Consider the following 24948-nt stretch of genomic DNA (forward strand, 5'->3'; position numbering starts at 1 on the left):
ACCTGCGGCCGTAGCGGTCGCGCGGTTCCAGACTGCAGTGCCCAGAATAACAGCAGATTATCTGACACATTCATACAGCTTCAGTTAACGTTATTACTATCATGTTACCAAAATTAAATTCTTTACAACTTCTGTTGAAAACTTTGTACAATTGTCTGGAATTTAAAAAATAAATTGGGCAAAGTAGTTAATAAATTAAAAATTTTCCGAAATTACTTCCTTGCTTCTCTGAATGTTCTTGAAAACTACTGCAGATGCATGTCTGGGACATGTTTTATTAGATTTACCAGATCAATAACAACAAAATAAATGGAAATCGTGCTTTACTTTAACCTCGTACAGTTTTGCGATAGCTTCGTATTAGGGAAGTTACTAAATTTCAGGCAAAATCTTTTATTAGCTGTAACTCCATAACTAAACATTTGTGGACCTATGTTTACGCGAAATTTTTTCTTTAGTTTTACTAATACAATAACATATTAAAATATTTGCATGTCTTCGTGAATCACGCCTTATAAAGGGTGTCCCAAATATCTTGGGTACGCCAAATACCTTTTTGAAGGGAAGCGAAATAAAAGAAAAGTATCAAGCAAATGTTGTTTAGCTTCAAGAGTGAAATTAACCAGGATGATTGACTTTCTTGTAACTTTGTTTTATACGAAGGTATGAACAGCAATTGGCCCTTTTTATATATCACCGCACATTTCTTATTCGGTAACACAATTTGTCTCCTCAAGACTTTTTGGATTTAACAGCAAAGAATCAGAAACGCAAGTAAAATGCTTACCGATCATTCAGTCAACGTCATGAGGACGTTTTACTCAAATTGGTTTATACTACCATCTCCTGAAATACTATTTCTACTCAAACAGCATGCATATACGACAACGTCCATCGGTAAGAATTGTTCAGTAGTTCCCTTATATGAGATTATATATCATTAGTGTTCTCTTACAAGTAGAGATTTGTTAATTTTAATTTGTTAATTAATTAATAATATCTACGATAATGATCGAAGCAGAAGAAAATAATAATACTACAGAGGACTTCCTACATCCGACCTTGACACGATGTGATTCATTTCCGCTGGCAACCAATTATTATTAATTTACTTTTACTATTTATTGGGAAACGAATTCGTTGTGAGGCAGCAAATTTGGGACACGCTTTTCATCTAAGATATTTGTTTATTTTTAATTAATCTATACCGATCACAGGCCAGTGACGCTCATATAGAGAGAGATTCTAAATTAACGAGCCAGGGACGGAAGTACGTGCCGTCGCATTCATAACGCGAGCCGCTTTCTCGTTAGTCACACGGCCTTAGCTCCAGAAAATGAACACTCAGAATTAACAGTTTTCAATTTTCGCGCAGCTCTGCTTATGTGGAAACCAAATTTACAAATGTCACTTGGAAATTATTGTGTGCATACAACTGTATGACGCGTAGCTATGGAGCAGATCCACAAGTTATAAATGTGCCTGCGCCGGATATAAAATAATGGTGCTCAGATGAAAAAGCTTTGATGAGGAAGTTGGAATTAAACCAGATACTGTATTTGACGGAAGAGAAGGGTAAAAAATTATGTTTTTCACTAAACAGCTCTTAAGAGCTCTGGGAAATATTACTAACTCTTTGGTTAGCATCCATTTTGACGCCTATCCTTCGATGAATCCTCATTCATCTGATACGAGACTGCGCTGAGTAAGTTTGTAACACCGGAAATGCATATCCTCCTATTCCATCTATTGTACTATAAATTTTTTCCTTATTTTGTTACCTGAAGATATGACATTTCTGTGTGTTTATATATTGTAATTGTTTGACAATTTGTATATATATTTATGCATTTATGTCGATGTATAATTGCTTTATTTTGTAAATATTATTTGTATTTTTACGCTGGGTCTTGCCTAGGGAAAACTATGCTATCGAACGATTACATCGATAGGTCGTGTGGAGAACCAAAGTGTTTAGGATCTTTGGTAGTGTTAACTCTGCCGCGTGGAGCGCGGGCAGAACGGAGTCTGGCTGGAGTAGGCCGTTGGAGCAGGTGTGTTGTGTGACGCTCCCGCGAGTTGCCGCGGTTTTGGGGTTTGGCAGCATGTAATTGCGCTCGACTTGCTATGATAGTTTCTGGCACGGTGTCGCGGACGGGAAACATTAGCTGGCACAAATCAAGAGCCCGTTTCGCCTGGTGACCGTGTCGAGAAGAAGGCGCGCCAATATCCAGCTTCTGCAACAGCGACGGCCGACAATAAGTGATTGTCGCCACCTCCTCGATCGACGACTTCAAACCTTCAATCAACCAACAAGGAAGACTGAAAGCACGTGAAGTTTAGAACTGTATGGCAGACCTCGGCTTTTCAAACTGTTCCATTTGCATCACTAAAATACAGCAACTTAGCATGAACCTTTGTTGCTCATTGTCCCAATTGCATTACCAAGCAGGGTCCCATCCTTTTCCGAAATGAACCCGTGTGTCGTTGATATTCAAACGCCAGCATTAAAGTAATATCATTCCATTTCACTGCTTTAATTTCAAGTTAAAGTATTCATAGCTCGCTACAATATTTAGATTACGCAAGCACAAATTAAGAGTGCGAGTATTGTTACCATATTTTAGCTTACCTGTGACTGCAGCTCAGCTTGGTACGTACTAAATTTTACTGTTGTTAATTGTTCAGAATCATTTAATTCAAGTTCAAAGTTAAATCTCTTATTTCTAAATTGCGTAGATTCAAGTAGCTTTTGAGATGATTGTTGAGGTAGCCTAAGACTAACCTTATTTTATTTATTTTGGTAGTGCTTCAGAAGCAAAGTCCACTATTAATTTCAGTCACTAAATAAACTTTCAATTTTCCGATTTTATTAATTCTTTTGCTAAATTACGCCAGAGTGTAGCGAAATTTATTACTTCTGACAAACATTCCGTTTTCACACAACACGTGTCAACCTTCAGTTGCCACGCTCTTAGTGCTAATTATACGTGCATTAAGCTTTCTTTATCAGTTATTATAGTAGTTGTCCATAGGACTGGTGGCCGTAATTTTCCCCAAATATCAAATATCTAATTAACGACCGCACATTTACTTTCTTTATTAACTTTACCCTTTTTCAAAATTAATTTCCACCAATTCCATTTGCATTTTTCCTTTCATTTAGATGTAACCCTTCCTCTCTCTTTTCCGACAGATTAACTTTGGTGACGATTGATTTTCCCAAATTTCCATTAGGTACACGCGGTTTAATTTTTCACTGTCATTAAAGTCGATAAGTGAGGGGGAGGTTACAAGTTACAAGAGGTTAACCTGTGTATCCATGTACACTCCTGGAAATTGAAATAAGAACACCGTGAATTCATTGTCCCAGGAAGGGGAAACTTTATTGACACATTCCTGGAGTCAGATACATCACATGATCACACTGACAGAACCACAGGCACACAGACACAGGCACAGAGCATGCACAATGTCGGCACTAGTACAGTGTATATCCACCTTTCGCAGCAATGCAGGCTGCTATTCTCCCATGGAGACGATCGTAGAGATGCTGGATGTAGTCCTGTGGAACGGCTTGCCATGCCATTTCCACCTGGCGCCTCAGTTGGACCAGCGTTCGTGCTGGACGTGCAGACCGCGTGAGACGACGCTTCATTCAGTCCCAAACATGCTCAATGGGGGACAGATCCGGAGATCTTGCTGGCCAGGGTAGTTGACTTACACCTTCTAGAGCACGTTGGGTGGCACGGGATACATGCGGACGTGTATTGTCCTGTTGGAACAGCAAGTTCCCTTGCCGGTCTAGGAATGGTAGAACGATGGGTTCGATGACGGTTTGGATGTACCGTGCACTATTCAGTGTCCCCTCGACGATCACCAGTGGTGTACGGCCAGTGTAGGAGATCGCTCCCCACACCATGATGCCGGGTGTTGGCCCTGTGTGCCTCGGTCGTACGCAGTCCTGATTGTGGCGCTCACCTGCACGGCGCCAAACACGCATACGACCATCATTGGCACCAAGGCAGAAGCGACTCTCATCGCTGAAGACGACACGTCTCCATTCGTCCCTCCATTCACGCCTGTCGCGACACCACTGGAGGCGGGCTGCACGATGTTGGGGCGTGAGCGGAAGACGGCCTAACGGTGTGCGGGACCGTAGCCCAGCTTCATGGAGACAGTTGCGAATGGTCCTCGCCGATACCCCAGGAGCAACAGTGTCCCTAATTTGTTGGGAAGTGGCGGTGCGGTCCCCTACGGCACTGCGTAGGATCCTACGGTCTTGGCGTGCATCCGTGCGTCGCTGCGGTCCGGTCCCAGGTCGACGGGCACGTGCACCTTCCGCCGACCACTGGCGACAACATCGATGTACTGTGGAGACCTCACGCCCCACGTGTTGAGCAATTCGGCGGTACGTCCACCCGGCCTCCCGCATGCCCACTATACGCCCTCGCTCGAAGTCCGTCAACTGCACATACGGTTCACGTCCACGCTGTCGCGGCATGCTACCAGTGTTAAAGACTGCGATGGAGCTCCGTATGCCACGGCAAACTGGCTGACACTGACGGCGGCGGTGCACAAATGCTGCGCAGCTAGCGCCATTCGACGGCCAACACCGCGGTTCCTGGTGTGTCCGCTGTGCCGTGCGTGTGATCATTGCTTGTACAGCCCTCTCGCAGTGTCCGGAGCAAGTATGGTGGGTCTGACACACCTGTGTCAATGTGTTCTTTTTTCCATTTCCAGGAGTGTATGTATGTATTATGTATTGTTGCATGCCAGACTGTGCAAGGCAGCAAACGGTTATAATTTTCGAAGTCCCAGAGCGATACTACCTCGTTTATATTACAGTGATTTCAACACGAGGCGGTCGCAAAGATTAACAGAGTGGGTCAGCGGGAAACACAACATCGCCGCTTCTGGCCAGCCAGACGGCGGACCTCGGCAGAAATATAGTGGGGCAGAAAAGTTGGACAGGGTCACGTCACCTTCGTTGCGGGATGAAAGAAAGGCTACTGCTAATGCAACAATCCTTAGCAAGGGCTTTTACGAACCAGTCCTATACCACAATAAACTCCTTAAACAAGCACGACAGAGTGACAAGCGCTGATACCTTCGTAATAGCAGGACCTATGCGGTCAAGACAAGTGATGTCGGATGAATATTAGGCACTACTCCGCTCCATAAATACCTAAGCACTTTACCTAGTAAGGCAGTCTGTCAGACGGATCGATTGCACGCAGAACGTTCGCAGGCGATTCCCTGATTACAGGAAAGTAGAGGCTGGCAATAGTCTCTTGTAGATTTCCTGTATGCTACGGAACAACGACAGCCGCTACTGGGAAAGATGGCTACCTCGCCATAATCACCTGTCGCAGAGTTCTACATCTCAGTCTGCCGCCGTCGCAGATGGGTGGACTCGGGGGTCTTTCCTACCGTCCCAGGTCAGGACACCAGCGTTCCTGATACTTCGGAGGACGGGCCAGGGCCTACCTATACGGCAAGACAGAATCGCCGTACTACACGTTTACACGGCAACCGTCATCACGGTTCAATAGATGAACGAGAACAGCGGTGAACGGGAGAGGACACAGCAGCTCCCAGATCCGCGTGTGTGAGTGCCTTCGTTCACTGCCGCGGCATCTCGGTGCGGCCAGCGCCGGAGCCACCACGGGTGGCGAACCGCCTTGGCAGCAGCAAGCGAGAAACAGGCTGAAGGCCGCTTACGACGCGAATTCTCGACTGGCATCGACAGCCGATGTCAACGGCGACTCAAGACCCTGATTTTAAGTTTGTGGAAGTAAATAACTAATTCTGAATCTTCTTTCACTGTGCCTACCGGCTACAGTAGGTCACCAACATCTTTCCTAGGGAAACTGGCAGGGTGCGTGCGACCTGGGAGAGTGGCTCCTGACACAGGACTGTCTCTACTTCTGCCCACTCAACAGTCGTCCTCTCGCAGCATGTATGTACAGGGTGATTATAATTAAAGTTAAACTTTCAAAACGCTGTAAGAATAACACCATTGGTCAGAATGACGTCAAACTGCAACGGAATATTATCGGAAAACGTAGGGCAGAAGAAAAAAAATAATGTGAAAATTGATCAATAGATGGCGCTGTTTGTGTCAGAATACGCCTATCATGCACATGACCCATTGAAGTTGGTATGAACACGCCGGGTATACGGTTTTTCTCCCTTTCGCGTCTGCGACGTTCGCCATGACTGTCTCAATGCAGGATCGCGCTCTGCTTGTAAAGCTGTATTACAAGAATGATGACTGTACACACGCCGCTCTGAAGAAGTTCCAGACACTACAGGGTTTGAAAGAAGGCGTTGGTCCGATGACTGACGTGGGTCTGGAGAAAATGATTCGGAAATTTGAAAAGACGGGTTCTTTTTGTGAGCAACCTGGTAGAGGGAGGAAACGAATTGATTCGACGTCAGTGGAATCATTGGCCACAGCAGTGGAGGAGGAGACGAGTGGTGGTGTGCAAACGTGTAGTGCACGGAGAATTGCCCGAACATTGGACATACCAGTGAGCACGGCGCATAAAATCCTACGAGACATCCTTCTTGGCTATCAGTTCAAAATTACCCATGTGCACGAGTTGCTTCCTGTTGACTTGCCAGCAAGAGAGACCTTTGCTTTAGAATTTATTGCTCGCATGGAAGTGAACAATGATGGGCCGTGAAAGATTTTGTGGACAGATGAAGCACTCTTCCATCTGACAGGACATATCAATACACAAAATTGTCGAATATGGGCAACGGAAAATCCACACGCAAATCAACCAGTACCACTTCATCCTGAGAAGGTCACTGTGTGGTGCGGGTTTACGGTATCATTTCTCATACGGCCATATTTTTTTCGAAAGAGACAGATGCTTCCGATCCTGTTCCCTGTATCGTCACTGATAAGCGCTATGAGTGTCTTTTGCGCAACCAAGTCATTCCAGCTCTCCAACAGCGTGGATGTGTGGATGGGATCATTTTTATGCAAGATGGCGCACCTTCGTACATTGCAAAGCCAGTTATGCAGCTGCTGAAGCGCCATTTAGGGAATGCTAGAATTATCAGCCGCATTTCCCTACAGCCTGGCAGTCCAGATCACCTGATCTTAATCAGTGTGACTTCTGGCTGTGGGGCTGTCTGAAAGATGTTGTGTTCAGTGTTCCGATTGCAAACTTAGCTGCATTGAAGGCACGCATTGCGCAACACATTCTGAACGTGACCTCGGAAATACTTCGATTAGTTATGGAACTTGTTGTTTCTCGATTTCAACTTGTTGCAGAAAATGTGGTGGAGAGCATATTGAACATGTTTTGCGCCAGTCACGCGGAAATTAATAATGGTTCAAATGGCGCTGAGAACTATGGGACGTGACATATGAGGTCATCAGTCCCCTAGAACTTAGAACTACTTAAACCTAACTAACCTAAGGACATCACACACACCCATGCCCGAGGCAGGATTCGAACCTCGACCGTAGTAGTCGCGCGGTTCCAGATTTTAGCACCTAGAACCGCTCGGCAGCCGCGGCCGGCATGGCATAAATACACAGATGAATATGACCGTATATGTCTTCCGTGACAGGTTCCTCAATAAAAATGGGTCCAATATTTCACTGTACACTGACTGCGCACCAAACAGTTAGTTTTTGTTATGAACGATAACAGCAGCTTCAACGTGTGTATTCAGACTACCGCTGTCACAACGTTAGTGCTTCCATTGTGAAATGTGAATTGCGGCATACGTCAGTTAGCTAAACAATTTTCTCAGCAACAGTACACTAATATCACTAGAAGAACCATTTACGGCGTACGGATAAACCACAGTAGAAAAATACTTTCTAACACGTACAGGGTGACAATTATTGAACTATATGAAATGAAATCGTTATGACTTCTGAACGGTTTGCGTTAAGACGTTCAAATTGCCCGGTTGGCCGCGGGGCATGATGAGAATTAGTACGCAATGTATGGTTTGGTTTAGCGACGAAGCCCACTTTCATTTGGATGGGTTCAAAAATGGTTCAAATGGCTCTAAGCACTATGGGACTTAACATCTGAGGTCATCAGTCCCCTAGACTTAGAACTACTTAAACCTAACTAACCTAAGGACATCACACACATCCATGCCCGAGGCAGGATTCGAACCTGCGACCGTAGCGGTCACGTGGTTCCAGACTGAAGCACCTAGAACCGCTCGGCCACACCGGCGAAATTAATAATCCCATTTGATTTTGATTGATACTTTTTATGCGATGTTTTGGCCTTTTTGCCTCGTGATAATTAAAAACCGATTTTTCCCATGCGATGTGATATGACCTTGCCGTAACTAACAGTATCACACCTTCACACCAATGCACACTGAGTACTATAGTTTGTTCAACATCAAAAGTACACCTTAGGCATTGTTGTATGATTCATTTATCCTTTGTAGTCGACCACTATTAAATTATGATGCTTACAGCGCCATATATTGCTACATTTTGTAATTATTTATTTTTCTTCTGCCATACCTTTTCCCCCTTCTCCGATAATATTCCATTGCAATTTGACGTCATTCTGGGCAGTGGTGCTATTTCTAGCCGAGCGGTTCTAGGCGCTTTAGTCTGGAACCGCGCGACCGCTACGGTCGCAGGTTCGAATCCTGCCTCGGGCATGGATGTGTGTGACGTCTTTAGGTTAGTTAGGTTTAAGTAGTTGTAAGTCTAGGGGACTGATGACCTTAGATGTTAAGTCCCATAGTGCTCAGAGCCATTTGAACCAACCATTTGTTAACCATTCAACTTTGAATGACGCGAATGCTATGCTTGCTTACCGAACACCATTTACCACCACTAACACAAACATATTATTAGGGTATACACTGAATTTATAATGTTGGAGTGCACTTGCCAGTTACTGTTGTTACTGTAAGTTCCTATGGGACCAAACTGATGTGGTCATCGGTACCTAGGCTTACACTCTACTTAAACTAACTTACGCTATGGGCAAACAACACACACACACACACTCATGCCCGAGGGAGGACTCGAACCTCCGACGGGTGGAGCCGCTCGAACCGAGGCTAGGCGCCCCAGACCACACGGTACCAGCTAGTATTTCTGGCATGTGTTCGTATTCTTTCCTGAATTCACCACTGAACTGAAATCATCAGCAAATTGTATGCAGTTCAGTGTTTCTCCACTTGTTTTAATTTCCTTCAGTCTCTCTTTTAAGGTGTCGAATGTCAAAATTTCTTGCAAATCTTCCAATTTTCTGTCAAGCAAGATCTGCATAGTTAAAATTGCTTTCTTAGTTCTGTTGACAGTTCTAAAACTGCATGGATCTTCCTTCTATAATTTTTTCTTGTGTTCTTTATTATTAGGGTTCCGTGTCTCAATGTATAAAAACGGAATCCTTGTAGAATCGCTTTGTTGTCCTTCTGTCTCTGTCCAACGGTTAAGAACCCTTTTTCTCAGGAACGAGTAGACATAACAGGTTCAAATTTATGTCTCACATTAAGGTCTATGGGTCCTTGGCGATATACCCATTTTAAGCTTCTATGTCAATGCAATCAAAAGATACAGACATTTATGTCACAAATTTTTATACTCGAAAACTCACTCATCAAAAGCTATAGGGTGCTTCGCGTTGACCTAGAATCATGAAACTTGCCAAGAAGCAAGATTTCACAGTACAAGTAAAGGGAAAAATCCCGAATTACTTATTTATAGCTATATTACACGAAAAAATATTTCATTTATCATTTGTTATCCGGCTTCAAACTTGAAACTAAAACATTCTGGGAAGTCTTGGAATCCCTGAGACCCATAAATTGCTAGTATCAGTGTCGATAACAGGAAAAATTGCCAATATCCCCTGTTATAGCAGTGGATAAACTGTCTATATACATGATTAAGTTTGTACGGTACCCTCAGCACGCGAGTCCTTCTCTTACTTGGCCAATTTTATTTAATCATCTTTGATGAATAGAGTAAGAGATATATTCTTATAGAATCAATATTTTTCAATCACATATCCTTTTCTCGGTATTGTAATAGTTTTGTAGTAATCTTCGGAATTCTCCTATTCTCGTAACAGCGTAACTACCATGAACTAGAAATTTTCATTTTTCCCCTCATATTTTTAAAAGTTTGTCTTGGTATGATGTCAATGGTATTTCATTACTTTTCTATCCCTCAGACTCTACACAGAGTGCTCAATTTCATCTTTAGCAGTAGTAGGTCCTACCTCATCGTTACACAAGTCTGTAATACTATCAGGTCCTTCCCATTCCCCTGTTTCTATCTCATTACAGCTAAATTCTGTGTATTCTTTCCAACATTTACATACTGCTTCATTGTTATTACGTTTTAATAGTTTATCCGGTTATTTGCTTTCTGCTCTGGTGGTTTTATTTTGAAGAATGTTGCATTTTATTTTCCAGTCTTTTTGGGTCCTTTCAGGTCTCTTGCACAGTAACAGTTGTCTAACTGTACTTAGTGTAAGCAACATGGATTTTTATCCTTTTGTTAGCTAGCTTTTATTAAGTTGTTCTTGTAGACGAAAATCGAAAAAGTAGACAAACACTCACAGCCGAGGGCTTTAGGTGTTGCAGATAGGTGCAGAGGTAGATTGGTACAAGGGAAAAATAAATGGTGAAATGAATCGAACCAATCTATGTTCCTACATTTAACTCCAATATTATTAGGGCCAGTGGGGATCGTTGATGGATGATGGATTTGGATTCTGAGCATTGTTGTCGGTTCCCTTTCTTCATCACTCTGTTGTCAACATTAGATTGCACTGCATTCTTGCCTCCAGAACTGTAGTCATAGTACACGGTAGGGCACTTGATTAAATATCGATATATCGACACTTTCCACCAAAAATATCTATATATACACATCGGAGATATTCCACCCCCGATATACCAATATATCGATATAAAAATGGCGATTTTGGATGCCGATGTTTTTATTTTATATTTTTTCTGTAAATATTTGAAACTGTTCTTTTGAAATTGTAATAGAACATAATCTTACTTCCACTGTGTGAAGTAGTCTCACTAGTTTTTGAGCTTTCATCACATCCAATCGTTCTCTTTGACCGTGTGAAGTAAGTATATGTGGCACAAAAGAAGAACTCCGATTGCACAGAGGAGGTGGCAATGTGAATGGAATAACCAGATTTCCGATGTGAATAAAAGCACGCCAGTTCTGTAAAAACATTTTCAATACAACTAGCATGCTATTTTTTCACATCGGCAGTCTTCAAAAACAGTTGCTGAAAATGACGAACAAAAATCTAAATGACAAGAATGGTCCTTGCGGTAGGCGGAGACGTATGAGGGGAAGTGCAGACGTAACCAGACGGCCGCTGTGAGCGAGCGGTTCTAGGCGCTTCAGTCGGGAACCGCGCGACCGCTGCGGTCGCAGGTTCGAATCCTGCATGGATGTGTGTGATGTCCTTAGGTTAGATAGATTTAAGTAGTTCTAAGTCTAGGGGACAGATGACCTCAGATGTTAAGTCCCATAGTGCTCAGAGCCATTTGAATCATTTGCAGACGTAATCGGCGCTCGGCGCTTCTAACAGAAACTGCAGCGTTTAACTTCAACACGCAATTTTGACACTATAGCTGCTATGCCGCTGGCGTTTGGAGAAATGAAAAAAACAGGGAAGTCGACATGACGCGTTCCGTATAAATTCGACATGTGGCGAAACCGAACGATGGACCCATGAGACACATTTTATTGTGCCACTTTCATGCAGTTACCATTGTTAGCAATGTGTTTATCGCCAAGCGTGAACGTGCATTGTTTTCTTTCAATTCTTGCTCTAAGAGGGATACGTTGGCTGCTAGCTTGTTGATTTACAGAGCACCTAATAATAAAGCAATACTTACATATACAACTCTTAAAACCGGCAATATATTTCTAATGTGTAGCCGATATTTTTATAGGCAGGTACACAGATATTTTTCCGCCGATATTGATACTTTTTTCGATATATCGATAACCGCAAATGATATTTCTTAAATGTACGTTTATTGGATTCCCGATATTTTTAAAAATATCAACAGTCCTAGTACACCGGTGATACACCCGAATGAAATTTGCTTCTATGTGTACTGGGTTGTAATGTCCTGGGAAGGGTCTCATGGAATAAATAATATTAGTGAGAGAAGACGCTTGCAACTCACCTGCCCAGGTCCAGCTTGCTGACGTCGAGGTAGGCGGAGCCCATGAAGTCGTCCTGCAGGCCCCAGTCATAATCAAACACCTGTGGGGCAGAAAACGGAAAGTTTCATTGAGGTCGCAGGTAGGAGGGGATCATACCATTGAAGTTCACTTTAGATATTTTGGGTCCAGCTGTTAAGCAGCAGTTCTTCCAAAGTGTTTATTTCCAACAGTACCCGTCGAAAAAAGAAGAATCTTTTGTGTTAATACAGCGATACAGATTTCAGCTAGTTGATTCAGGCACCAGAAGTATGTTAGTGGTTCAGATTGCACGTTTACAGCATATTTTTATAAAATTATATCGACATCTTTCTTAGGAAATGCAGCAGGCATGTTACACACAAATGAAGAAGGCAAGCTGGCCGCTGTGGCCGAGCGGTTCTAGGTGCTTCAGTCCGGAACCGCGCTGTTGCTACGATCGAAGGTTCGAATCCTGCCTCGCTCATGGATGTGTGTGATGTCCTGAGGTTAGTTAGGTTTAGGTAGTTCTACGTCTAGGGGACTGATGACCTCAGATGTTACGTCCCATAGTGCTTAGAGCCATTTGAATCATTTTTTGAGGAAGGCAAAACAGAACTGAAGCAGAATGGAACTCACAACACACAGAACGAGGCAGGTGGTATGTACGAGAGCGACTTGATGCGTTAAACTAGCAACTTGTACACACCAGAATGTATTAGGAGGACATTATACAATTTAAATACAATATAAGGGTGCAAAACCATCATCTCTCGCAGTTGTTCCTAAGCTGCCCGTATAAACTCGTAGCAGTTACAACGTGAATAGAAAGTCTTGCCCCTCATGTTGTACATTCGCTCAGTCTTCTTGCATTACCCATTTGAATTACATAATTTAAAAAATGTAAAAGGACTGAGGAAGGAGCATTACATCCAACAACCTGCTATCGCAGGTACTTGACGTAACAGATACATCAACCGATTAGAGTACCTGGTCTTCAAGCAATTCATAATTTAATACATGTATATCGTTACGTCTTCTTGAAGCCAGAAGACGCTAAACCGGATATCTTCTCGAGCCAGAAGACCACCATGTTTTATATTCATTGACGCAACAAAAATTTATTCTAAAATTGGGAGTGAATCACTGTTTTAATCAACGACTATGCCGCAGCTTGTGAAACTTAGGCAGGTCCTGGGACAACCCTGACGAAGAGGAGAGATAGCGAGGTGGGCCACGCGTATATATCCAAGCATATAAATTCCGGGTCAGTCACACAAAAGGGATGGATAATACTGGTGCTGGTGCCGATGCCTTGAGTCAACATGATGAAACCCTGGATCCCCAAGTCTAACACCGAAGTGAGATAAACATAACGTTGTCAGAGTTTCCTCCCTCCTTCCAAGGCATAGGAAAATATCAGGAGCAAGACATCGTGACGATTACAGAAATTGGAGATCGTGCCCTAACCGTACAAAAATTGAAGTGACAGCTTTCCATCTCAACAACCGATTAGCAAACCAGCCACTAAATGCCACCTTCTCTAACAAATCAGTTAAAAACAACCCTCATCCTAAGTATCTTGGAATCGCACAGGACCGATCACTTACGTTCAGGACTCACCTCACATTACTAGCAGAAAAGTTAAAGGCCAGGAACAACATCATCCTGAAACTAGCTGGAACTTCCTGGGGTGCACTAGCTGACACTCCCCGTATAGCGGCCTTATCTCTCGTATATCCTGTGGTTGAATATTGCGCGCCTGTCTGGTACAGGAGTGTGCATGCCAGTAAGGTTGACGTTCAGCTGAACGACACCATGAGAACTGTAACGGGCAATCTGAGATCAACCCCCCTACCTTGGCTGTCTGCTCTCAGTAGCATCACACCACCACATTTGAGACACAAGAAGCAGTGACGCGCGAACGGGAAAAGATTAATAACGTAAAGTTTTTCCAAAGGCTACCCGCCTAGGAAATACTGCTCAATCCACCCTGCACGCGTCTCAAATCAAGAAAACCGTTCTGGACAGCTTGACGACCCGAACCATTGAAAATTGAAGATGTGTGGAAGGAGACATGGAAAAACGACACAAGTATACTTCGCCGTGGCCCCGAAGACCCTACATGCATACCAGGTTTCCAACTACCAAGAAGAAGCTGGTGTGTGCTGAACAGAATCCGATATGGACGTGGAAGAACTGTCCTTCACGTACAAATTGGGACTCTGACTCCCCAATGAGCGACTGTGGAGCAGCAGAACAGACTGTTGAACACATTGTAGAGGCATCTTCCAATAAATGTTTTAGTGGTGGCTGGAACGACAAAATCAACGCCTCACCAACAGCACTGGATTGGATAGACTCTCTGGATATCAGTTTGCGATATAGTGACCATAACTCTTGTACATTCCTTTTGTTATATATAAATATTTCTTTTGTATTGTGTAAATATCGCTGTAAATTGCATGTGTATTTCAATACGATAAATAAGGGGGAAGAACCCAGAATAAAAGTTATAATGGATAGGATAAATCAGGGAGAAGACAGTCATCCGTAGGAGTGACGAAGGGTGTTTCATGCTGTCAAAGATGTTATGACTGCAAGACCAAAATGGTACTTCCCGCAGAGACAGTCACCTATGTGTTGCAATATTTCCACTTATCCAAAATGGGCAGAAACCTTGGAGTGTAGAAAACTCGGGAAAAGGTGAGAAACTACTTCATTTGGTCGGACATGGAACAGATATTAAGAAGTTTATTAAGAATTGTGAAGTTTGTGCCCTAAACGAACCAGCCCAGAATACCCTCACTGGAGATGTGACTTCTAAACCAGTGAAGAGCTCCATGGATAAATGCTTAAGTGGATTTTGTTGGACCTTTACTGAGGTCCAAAAGCTGATATCTATATATCCTCGTCGTTGCGGCTGTTGTTGTTGTGGTCTTCAGTCCTGAGACTGGTTTGATGCAGCTCTCCATGCTACTCTATCCTGTGCAAGCTTCTTCATCTCCCAGTACCTACTGCAACCTACATCCTTCTGAATCTGCTTCGTGTATTCATCTCTTGGTCTCCCCCTACGATTTTTACCCTCCACGCTGCCCTCCAATACTAAATTGGTGATCCCTTGATGCCTCAGAACATGTCCTACCAACCGATCCCTTCTTCTGGTAAAGTTGTGCCACAAACTTCTCTTCTCCCCAATCCTATTCAATATTTCCTCATTAGTTATGTGATCTACCCATCTAATCTTCAGCATTCTTCTGTAGCACCACATTTCGAAAGCTTCTATTCTCTTCTTGTCCAAACTATTTACCGTCCATGTTTCACTTCCATACATGGCTACACTCCATACAAATACTTTCAGAAATGACTTCCTGACACTTAAATCTATACTCGATGTTAACAAATTTCTCTTCTTCAGAAACGCTTTCCTTGCCATTACCAGTCTACATTTTATATCCTCTCTACTTCGACCATCATCAGTTATTTTGCTCCCCAAATAGCAAAACTCCTTTACTACTTTAAGTGTCTCATTTCCTAATCTAATTCCCTCAGCATCACCCGACTTAATTCGACTACATTACATTATCCTGGTTTTGCTTTTGTTGATGTTCATCTTATATCCTCCTTTCAAGACACCATCCATTTCGTTCAACTGCTCTTCCAGGTCCTTTGCTGTCTCTGACAGAATTACAATGTCATCGGCAAACCTCAAGGTTTTTATTTCTTCTCCATGGATTTTAATACCTTTTCCGAATTTTTCTTTTGTTTCCTTTACTGCTTGCTCAATATACAGATTGAATAACATTGGGGATAAGCTACAAACTTTTCCCACTCCCTTCCCAACCACTGCTTCCCTTTCATGTCCCTCGACTCTTATAACTGCCATCTGGTTTCTGTACAAACTGTAAATAGCCTTTCGCTCCCTGTATTTTACCCCTGCCACCTTCAGAATTTGAAAGAGAGTATTCCAGTCAACATTGTCAAAAGCTTTCTCTAAGTCTACAAATGCTAGAAATGTAGGTTTGCCTTTCCTTAATCTTTCTTCTAAGATAAGTCGTAAGGTCAGTATTGCCTCACGTGTTCCAGTATTTCTACGGAATCCAAACTGATCTTCCCCGAGGTCAGCTTCTACTAGTTTTTCCATTCGTCTGTAAAGAATTCGTGTTAGTATTTTTCAGCTGTGGCTTATTAAACTGATTGTTCCGTAATTTTCACATCTGTCAACTCCTGCTTTCTTTGGGATTGGAATTATTATATTCTTCTTGAAGTCTGAGGGTATTTCGCCTGTTTCATACATCTTGCTCACCAGATGGTAGAGTTTTGTCAGGACTGGCTCTCCCAAGGCCGTCAGTAGTTCCAATGGAATGTTGTCTACTCCGGGGGCCTTGTTTCGACTCAGGTCTTTCAGTGCTCTGTCAAACTCTTCACGCAGTATCGTATCTCCCATTTCATCTTCATCTACATCCTCTTCCACTTCCATAATATTGTTCTCAAGTACATCGCCCTTGTATAGACCCTCTATATACTCCCTCCACCTTTCTGCTTTCCCTTCTTTGCTTAGAACTGGGTTTCCATCTGAGCTCTTGATGTTCATACAAGTGGTTCTCTTATCTCCAAAGGTCTCTTTAATTTTCGTGTAGGCAGTATCTATCTTACCCCTAGTGAAATAAGCCTCTACATCCTTACATTTGTCCTCTAGCCATCCCTGCTTAGCCATTTTGCACTTCCTGTCGATCTCATTTTTGAGACGTTTGTATTCCTTTTTGCCTGCTTCATTAACTGCATTTTTATATTTTCTCCTTTCATCAATTAAATTCAATATTTCTTCTGTTACCCAAGGATTTCTAAAAGCCCTGGTCTTTTTACCTACTTGATCCTCTGCTGCCTTCACTACTTCATCCCTCAAAGCTACCCATTCTTCTTATACTGTATTTCTTTCCCCCATTCCTGTCAATTGTTCCCTTATGCTCTCCCTAAAACTCTGTACAACCTCTGGTTTAGTCAGTTTATCCAGGTCCCATCTCCTTAAATTCCCACCTTTTTGCAGTTTCTTCAGTTTTAATCTACAGGTCATAACCAATAGATTGTGGTCAGAGTCCACATCTGACCCTGGAAATGTCTTACAATTTAAAACCTGGTTCCTAAATCTCTGTCTTACCATTTTATAATCTATCTGATACCTTTTAGTATCTCCAGGGTTCTTCCATGTATACAACCTTCTATCATGATTCTTAAACCAAGTGTTAGCTATGATTAAGTTGTGCTCTGTGCAAAATTCTACCAGGCGGCTTCCTCTTTCATTTCTTAGCCCCAATCCATATTCACCTACTACGTTTCCTTCTCTCCCTTTTCCTACACTCGAATTCCAGTCACCCATGACTATTAAATTTTCGTCTCCCTTCACTATCTGAATAATTTCTTTTACATCATCATACATTTCTTCAATTTCTTCGTCATCTGCAGAGCTAGTAGGCATATAAACTTGTACTACTGTAGTAGGCGTGGGCTTCGTGTCTATCTTGGCCACAATAATGTGTTCACTATGTTGTTTGTAGTAGCTTACCCGCATTCCTATTTTCCTATTCATTATTAAACCTACTCCTGCATTACCACTATTTGACTTTGTGTTTATAACCCTGTAGTCATCTGACCAGAAGTCTTGTTCCTCCTGCCACCGAACTTCACTAATTCCCACTATATCTAACTTTAACCTATCCATTTCCCTTTTTAAATTTTCTAACCTACCTGCCCGATTAAGGGATCTGACATTCCACGCTCCGATCCGTAGGACGCCAGTTTTCTTTCTCCTGATAACGACATCCTCTTGAGCAGTCCCCGCCCGGAGATCCGAATGGGGGACTATTTTACCTCCGGAATATTTTACCCAAAGGACGCCATCATCATTTAATCATACAGTAAAGCTGCATGCCCTCGGGAAAAATTTTGGCCGTAGTTTCCCCTTGCTTTCAGCCGTTCGCAGTACCAGCACAGCAATGCCGTTTAGGTTATTGTTACAAGGCCAGGTCGGTCAATCATCCAGACTGTTGCCCTTGCAACTACTGAAAAGGCTGCTGCCCCTCTTCAGCAACCACACGTTTGTCTGGTCTCTCAACAGATACCCCTCCGTTGTGGTTGTACCTACGGTACGGCCATCTGTATCGCTGAGGCACGCAAGCCTCCCCACCAACGGCAAGGTCCATGGTTCATGGGGGGCTATGTTTTCTTTATTTACGTTATTTGTTCCAACCAAAGCACCTACAGCACGATCAGCAGTTAGCGTACTGAAAGGAATTTTTGGTATTTTTGGTCCCAGTAGTGTACTAGTTTCTGATAATGCCTGTCTTTTACTTCTAAAGAACTCAAAACCTTTTGTTTTGTTGTGGGGGTTAAACATCAACGCACCAACCCGTCCCTTGCTGATAGAACGGACCGCAATTTGTGAGTGGCCCGCTCTCCGACAACGGCCGGCTACCCTGTGGGGGGGGCCGGAAAGTTTTTTCACATCCTCAGTGTTGGCTGTTGCCATCGCAGTTGCCGTGTTCACGGTAGTTGATTTGGTAACACGTGATAAGTCGCCAGCTTTCCGGTTCGTTAGAGTAACCAACAAGTAGCGTACCCACACTCAAATAGTTAGTGTGAGCTCTTTACTTGTAGGCTAAGGTTAATTATCAGTTTAAGATCTGAATGGTGATAGGGCTAAAACCTTATTACTAATTAAGGGATGCATATTGTGGTCTCTCCACCTTAGCCTAGGCAGGTTACTATCTGCTTGAGTTATTATTAACGCCGAGGCTAGTGTCAAAAACCTACAGTAGCCTAATACTGAGCTGTTCGTAAGGCGCACTATCCAGTAAGAGTAGCGCTTTTATGTTGGGTCCAACTATACTAGCGGACCAGATTGGTAAATGTAATAGCTAGACTCTGAGAGTCGTTTGGGTGACTGGTACAACGGCTTGTCTGTTACTCTGTGTAGTTACGTCATTGTGGTGTCTTGTATGTCTTTGTGGCCAACGCCGCTGTGATCTGTTGTTAATTTTGTTTGCTTGCCAAGTTTCAAGGCCTAAGAAATTTAAAGTAATTAAAATAGTTTTGAGATCTTTTTATTATATGCCTTCAAGCCATCAAACATTTTTAGACTTGCAGTCTCTTTTAAAGTAATAAATTTTTTGCAGTCTAAAAATTCAGATTTTAGCATCTGTCAGTTTAGAATTCTGAAGTTTTATAATTGTAATGTGATTTTTTTAAGCTGCAGAGAGAATCGCTGCTAAATAATGGGGTTTGTAAATCACACCGTCTTTGGCAGGTGACTTAAGCCTGTCTCCTGCCTTCGATGGTGCTCCCAGTTAAGGACCTGCGACTTATACGGGTCTCTGTTTCAGCATACACTGCTGGCCCTTGTCGCGAATGTGTGTTACAGTTGACTTCATATGGTGTAGTTATGCCCCAGCTGCTAGACAGAAAACGCGCCAGGAACTCCGATACACAGACTACTGTTCTTACGAAATTTGAATAGTGAGAGTTCAGCTCAATCGCGTCAAAAGCCACCCCTTCACTCCTCAATCAAATGCTCACCGCAAGCACTTGATTTGGAGAGATGATAGAGAAATGTTGGACAAATATGACACAGAAGTCGGAATACGACACATTTATCTCTATCTAGTGCATGTTATACCACGGACTTGCCCGTGATGTACGAACATTGCTCTAGGACGCTCCGAACATAAGAAAAGGTATCATGGCACGGTGAGAAGTGAAATATGTTGACATCTGGTGAATAGGTAATGCGGAAATTACTCAGAACCTCAACGTACAGATTCTTACACCTGGTGACAAATTCAGTTTTCTAAACTTGTAAATTTGTGGTAAGTTCCTATGGGACCAAACTGCTAAGGTCATCGGCCCGTAGGCTTCCAAACTACTTAATCTAACTTAAACTAACTTATGCTAAGGAAAACACACACACACACACCTACGCCCTAGAGAGGACTCGAACCTCCGATGGGGGTAGCCACGCGAACCGTGGCAAGGCGCCCTAGACCTCACGGCTGCCCCGCCCGGCTCCGTGTTCTAGTCAGTTTACCTAAAATACTTTGCTGATGACCTGTAGATTCTACCCAACCAACTAAACCGTCATTGTAGGACTGAGCCAGAGTGCTTAAATGTGCATTTTGTCTGGTTCTCAAGGTCACATCTTTTGTGTGTTGTGCATTTTCTGTATTATAGAGTGCATGGTGCAGGCCTAATGAAGAGATTCGATGTCTGGAATAACGACAGTTGATAACACGTAAAATATGAGTACTACTTTCAAGACTAACCGATTTAAAAGCATATTGTAAAAACATATTTCTGTGTACATTGTCGATCAGAAGTACCCGGAAACCTATTAGTGGACAGTAATACGAGGCGTGTTCACCCGTTACCTTTATGATAGCTTGAACTCTGCTGTGGACACTTTCAATGAGGTGTCTGAGTGTCTGTGGAGGAATGACAGTCCATATTTTGTCAAGAGCTGAAACCAGAGAAGGTAGTGATGTTTGATGCTTAGGTGTGGAGCGAAGTCCCAAAGATGCTGCACCGGGCTCAGGTCGGGAATCTGGGCACGTAAACGCATTTCAGGAATGTTATTGTCTACTAACAATTGCCTCACGGATGCTGTTTTATGATAGGATGCACTGCTGTGGTGATACAGTAATTGTACCCGAAGTGTCCCTCGACGACACGCAGACACAGTGCTGTAAAATGTATTCAAATGCTTCCACATTCAGCGTTTTCTTAAGCGCAAATAGGGTCTGCATTTTAACCACTAAAAACACCCCCGTACCATAGCAACACCACCTTACTTCACTATTTGCACTCTACAAATGGCAGGAAACGTTCTCCAGGCATTCACCAATCCCAAAACCTTTCTATACGATTACCAAATTACTCGTTTCAAGTCACCCATTGTTCAGTGTCTTTGATCTTTACATCATTTCATGCATTCCTTCAACACTGTGTACAAAAATGTGTGGCTTACGAGGACCTGATCGACCACTGTACCTCATTCTTTAAACTCCCTACTCATAGTCATTTTGGCTGGCTGGACTGCTAGTAGCACTTTCGATCTCATGAGTCATTCCTTCCGCTGATTATTGACAATTTTTGACAAGCAACATTTGCAATGCTCGACGGTCCGTGCCTTGGTTTAGCTGTCGTTTGGTCTGGCTTGGTTTAGCTGTCGTTCGGTTTCGCCTATCCACGCTTCATTTTGTGTCTTTCTGTTCGAAAAATATGTATTTTTCTTAAGATAAATTGATAGTTTTGCCTGTGCAAGCAATGGGTGGTGTCATTCAAGACTCTGTGGGAGCTTTGTTTAGTGAATTTTAGTACACATGTTTTTGCCAAGTTTAAGCTACAGTAAGATATATTTTTTGATGTTTTAGAGACATGAGTACATCATGATCCACCCCTTTTTGCTTTTATGCATCTTGGGAAATGCTTTTCTAGCAGATAATGCGTCACCATGTTGTTGCTGACGGCGGAGATTATTCGAAGCGGTGACGATCGCCCTATAAAAGCGGGTATGGGGTTCAGATATTTCATCTTTCGCTTGATGTCACACTATATGAAGGCTAATACAGATACTCTGTTAGGGAAAAAAGAAACACTAAGAATGGTGTATTCGGATAAAAAAAGAGTATGGAACAGTCTTTGTTATTAAATCTGTAGGCTACTTTGAAGAAAGAATGTTGGAAATAAAATTATGTTTCAGGATTGAGATTAAAATTCGGTGTTAAAGCAAATTAATGATAACATTTTCTGATGAAAAAGAGAAGAGGAATTACGGATCCGTTGAACGGAATGAATCTAATGAGTGCAGAATATGGATTTAGAGTAAATCAGTAAAAGACAAGAGTTATGAGACGTAGAAGAAATTAGAGTATTGATAACCTTAACATCGAAATTGGGGAGCACAAAGTAGACGAAGTGAAGAAATTCTGCTCTCTTGAAGTCAAGACATGACAGAAGCAAGGATGATAGAAAAACAACAGTAGCACAGGTTCAGAGGGCAAAGGAAGTGTACTACTTTCCAACATGGGTCTTAATTTGAGAAAAAAGTTCTGAGACTGTGTTTTGAGGACAGCATTGTATGGAAGTGATTCTTGGACTGTAGGAAAAACCGAAAAACAGGAAATCGAGGAGTTTAAGTTGTAGTGCTATGGAGGATGTAGAAAATTAGATGGACTGCTAAGAAATGCGTAGATTCTCCGCAGAATCTACGAGGAGACGAACACGTGGAAAACACTGACATGAAGGGACAGGGTGATAAGACATAAGGAATATCTTCCATAGCACTAGAGGGAACCGCATAAAGTGAACTGTGTAGGAGAAGACAGAGACTGGATTGTGGGCTACACATAACTGAGGACACTGGATGCAAGTGCTACTCTGAAATGAAGAGCTCCGCAAAAGAGAGAAGCAGTGAATCAGTCAGAAGACTGATGACACCAAAAAAGTTGAGTCTCATAATGCAAAGGTAAAAAAGAGGGGTTAGCTGGAAGTAGTTTACTGCGCGTTAATTGTATCCTTAAAAACCAGGAGTATGTGACAACTGAGTAGAAAAATGTTAATCAATATGGACTTCAGGCTAGCTGAGCTGTTGCTCCAATAGCTCGACTGGGTAAGATCGAACAGCTGCTTCATCCTGGCGGTTTTCTAAGAATATCTGCAGCACTTATGATCGTCGTCTTCTGTGGTCTCATTTTGATTCTTTTTGGAATCATGAAAGGATCCCCATAATGTTCTTTCAGTTTACTGTCAGCGAATGGTCTTGGGATTTCTGAGACAGTCTCTCTGACAAGGCACGAAGTGGTCATTGTAACGCTTTGCCTCTTGGGCAGCAGCCAACACGCTGGTGAAGAGAAATTTTTCACGGCTCACAATTCGCGCTGCTTTAACTCCTCGAGCCGTCGGGTTCTGTCTATTGTAACTGTATAGCTACTGCCGCACGCGACGCACTGTGCATCTTGTGCAGATACGTTGTAAGTCCCTAACTTTTGCAGTTTTTCTGTTTCACTATAGGTCATACGTGGAACCAAATGTCTATTATTTCTGATTGCTACTTGTTGGCGTTGCCATTTTTTTCGCTAACAGTGAGTTAAGTCAGTTTATCTTTTTGGTGACATTGTCTGCAAGTGTACCGACGACCTAACGTGTGGAAAAGAGAAAGGGGCGGGGGTGCAATTCCTATTCTTTTCGCAGTGAATGGGGTAATACTTTCGAGATTTCACGACAAATGTTTCTGGGTACACATGCTTCTTGTCAGTATTCGTTACATGTTCCACCTTTCTTTATATTATTGCTGCCTATGTGGTAGGGTAGAATACGGGTTCAGTTTGTGAAGATAGTTTTTTTTCTCTGGAAGTGTCGCTGTGTAAAAGTGTGTGTAGGGAGATATTTATCTTGCGCTGAAGGCCTCATTAACTATTGCTGTCTAAGATAATGAGGCAGCGTTATGAAGGCTATAATTACTCCGTAAGCGTAACTGAATCTGCTTAATGTCGTTCTTACACCGAATAACTTTACTGCATTCACCAGTTTATAGCAATAAAATAATACTCATGTAATTTCAGTAACTTTATACTACCCTCATACACTTATTATATTCAAACTCACTAACCCCACTTCAATCTACGGCACTAGTGCAAGCTGGTTGAGAAGCGTATACGGAGTCATACGCATAAAAGTCAACAAAAGGTCGTAGCTCTAGGCATTCCACACATGACATAAACCTGTTACGACGGGTGTGCACCGCATGTTTCCGACAAGAGCTCACTTACAGCCGCCCAAGCTGGGACACGTGACTCGGGTTGCAATTTGCTCAGCCACTGACGTCGGTAATAGATAAAAGATTTCGCGAACGTCTGCGGAACCAGTGGAATTCTACTTCACCAACGCCCACCGTAAACTATGTTCTCCAGCGTTTAAAGATATGGCGTCACAGCGCTTTCCGCATTGTAGAATGTGCTGGAAACGGCGTGAATCAGTCGAGGTCACATGTGAGTGAAACCCGCCTCAGTGGCCGAGGACATTGTCACAGGTGAGTAATGTGACGCTTAAACTGGAGATAACGTTTCGAATCCCGGTAGTGGATAAGGGGACAAGCTGCTGAAACACTGGACTGGGGAAAGAGAGATGCAGATTAGCTCCTGGCCTTTCTCCTGTCGATTCTGTTCCAATTAGCACTTCAAGTGAACTCACCAATACCCTGTCGTTGTTGTTGTAACAATACCACCTTTGCACCATCTAAGTAAATGTAGGCTATTATTATTATCGTCTGTTGTCAAATGTATGTATCCTTTTTCACTGAATTTAATAAAGAGGTATACTTCTTTTATAATCCAAATGTAGAAAAAAAGTTGTAATTTCACTTATTCAGCATAGTGAATCAATGGTTTGAATTGTAATGGTTAGGAAGGGAAAGGCGGATGGAAGGCCCTTCATCTACGAGTACAACAGATGTTTGCCGCCAAAGCAAAGGACGTGAGGGCGCGGATTAGCACGCCAAGAAAACCTCTCAGTCAGCAGCTAGCTGACAAAGTGTAAGCATCTTGGAGGGGAAAGCGAGGCAAAATTAATTAAAAATTGTTGTAAAAGAGCCTCAGATGCAAGTACATCAGCATATTGCAACATGGCCTAATGTGGAATGCTCAAACATGTCCGATAGCGAAAAAAGAAGAAATTTAATAGAGTAATACGTAAGAAGAGCTATGATTGCGGCATAC

The 24948-nt window shown here is 42.7% G+C and overlaps 1 protein-coding gene across 1 annotated transcript in view; it reads right to left on the reverse strand.

The window, feature by feature from the left end:
- The window catches only part of LOC126190944 (multiple C2 and transmembrane domain-containing protein), an 876357-nt gene that overhangs the window by 557655 nt on the left and 293754 nt on the right, over positions 1 to 24948 (reverse strand). The window contains exon 3 of the mRNA XM_049931586.1: positions 12190 to 12269. Within this exon, the coding sequence (XP_049787543.1) occupies positions 12190 to 12233 (44 nt within the window). The 5' untranslated portion in view covers positions 12234 to 12269. The remainder of the gene's footprint in view (positions 1 to 12189; positions 12270 to 24948) is intronic.

This window comes from Schistocerca cancellata, chromosome 6 (genome assembly GCF_023864275.1).
Source record: "Schistocerca cancellata isolate TAMUIC-IGC-003103 chromosome 6, iqSchCanc2.1, whole genome shotgun sequence".
Classification (NCBI taxonomy): Eukaryota; Metazoa; Arthropoda; class Insecta; order Orthoptera; family Acrididae; genus Schistocerca; species Schistocerca cancellata.